Source organism: Pseudomyrmex gracilis, unplaced genomic scaffold, assembly GCF_002006095.1.
Source record: "Pseudomyrmex gracilis isolate BER0280 unplaced genomic scaffold, ASM200609v1 scaffold_2100, whole genome shotgun sequence".
In the NCBI taxonomy this organism is placed as follows: Eukaryota; Metazoa; Arthropoda; class Insecta; order Hymenoptera; family Formicidae; genus Pseudomyrmex; species Pseudomyrmex gracilis.
In genome coordinates, this window is record NW_018022684.1 from 1 (window position 1) to 1,778 (window position 1,778).

At 35.3% G+C, this 1,778-nt stretch overlaps 1 protein-coding gene across 1 annotated transcript in view; it reads left to right on the forward strand.

Moving 5' to 3' along the window:
* Positions 1 to 130: 130 nt before the first annotated feature.
* The window catches only part of LOC109862627 (NADH-ubiquinone oxidoreductase chain 1-like), a gene marked incomplete at its 5' end in the record, with an annotated part of 7,999 nt that continues 6,351 nt past the window's right edge, over positions 131 to 1,778 (forward strand). Inside the window, one exon of the mRNA XM_020442716.1 lies at positions 131 to 318. Coding sequence (XP_020298305.1) covers positions 131 to 318 — 188 coding nt within the window. The remainder of the gene's footprint in view (positions 319 to 1,778) is intronic.

A 1,778-nucleotide genomic window follows, 5' to 3' on the forward strand; every position in this document is an offset into this window, starting at 1 on the left:
TTAATTTTGTTTGTGTTTAAATAAATTATTTTGGCAGAGTTAGTGCATTAAATTTAGAATTTAATTATGTATACATTTTGTATATAAATACTAATTTTATCTATGAGTTCGTTTTTTTTGTAATGTAGTATCAATTTTTGTGATAATTATTTATGTAATTTTATTTATTGCCTTCTTTACACTTTTGGAGCGTAAAATTTTAGCATATATTCAAGATCGGAAAGGTCTTAATAAAGTTAGTTACGGAGGATTCCTACAACCGTTTTGTGGTGGTTTAAAGCTTTTGAGAAAAAAGTTGTTTGTAGNTGTCAAATCTGAGTATTACTTATATTATTTAAATTTTTTAATAATATTTATATTTATTATATTAATATTGTGGATAGTATTACTAATATTACTTATTTATAGTAATTTATATTATTTAAATTATTTAAGTTTAATAATAGTTGTATTTATAAGTTTAGGAAGTTACATTGTTTTGTTTCGAGGATGATTTTCCAATTCGACTTATTCAATAATGAGAACGTTAGGTTGTGACCGGACGGGACTGTGTTTCGTGTACTGACTTTCGGTCGCCACCTACTTTAACCGACCAAGTAGGAAGGAAATGACTTTTTAGTCTGTTTTAGGAACGGACTCACCAGACAAACTAGATCCGACTTTGTCACCCTCGTCTTTGGATCTCCTCAGCTTACGGATTCTGCACGATGGATGCGGATCACAGGTCTCTGATACAGTCTTTGTCCTTTCAAATGATGTGGTGGAAACAATCACACACACTATGTTAAATGTTTGAATAGTTTATAAATGTTTATTAACACTTGCTGTGATACAATTTTTTCGTGTTACATGAGTACGCAGAGAACGCGTTATTAACAACCGGAACCGGTATCGCGATCTCGAATACGCATAGTATGCTGATGACTAAACTTAGCGCGACACGCTTTTGCAACAACCGATTTCTAATTAGGTCGTCCGTGTGCGTTACTGAGCGGACTCGATTTTTGCTGCGCTGTTTCCGTTGTGAGCGCTCGATTCCAACTTTTGCTTTTAACACTTATAAGTGCGACACGCTTTAATAACGACCGACTTGTTTTGGGACGTTCGTGTGCATCTCTGAGCGGACTCGATTTTTATTACGCTGTTCACTTTGTGAGCGTTCGGATCCAACTGACTCGCGGCGCGCTCAGCTCAGCCAAGTCGCCGCGCCATCCCTACTCCGCTCTTACGCATGCGCACAACCTACACAAAAATAAGATTTTCTAAAACTGATAGATTTTGACTCGAGACGTTTATTTGGTCACAAATAAACGTTCTGGTGCCATTTTGTCAAAAACTAAAAATTTTTTCCACAATTGCATTTTCTCAAAAAATTTTGACTTGAGACGTTTATTTGGTCACAAATAAACGCCCTGGTTCATTTTTGCTGAAATTAAAATTTTTTGCCGAAGTTAGGTAGGTTAGACCTAACAGGTGCATTTTTTCCAACAATGTGTAATTTTGACTTAACACGACGAGTTTATGTTAGAAAATCACTTTTCCGGTCTTATTTCGTCAAAATCGCAAAGTTCGTAATTTTTGTCAAAGTTAGGTTGTTAGGCCTAACCGGGGCACTTTTTCCAACAATGCGTAATTTTGACCAACCACGACGAGTTTATGTTAGAAAATCATTTTTCCGGTCTTATTTCGTCAAAATCGCAAAGTTCGTAATTTTTGTCAAAGTTAGGTTGTTAGGTCTAACCGGGGCACTTTTTCCAACAATGCGTAATTTTGACCAA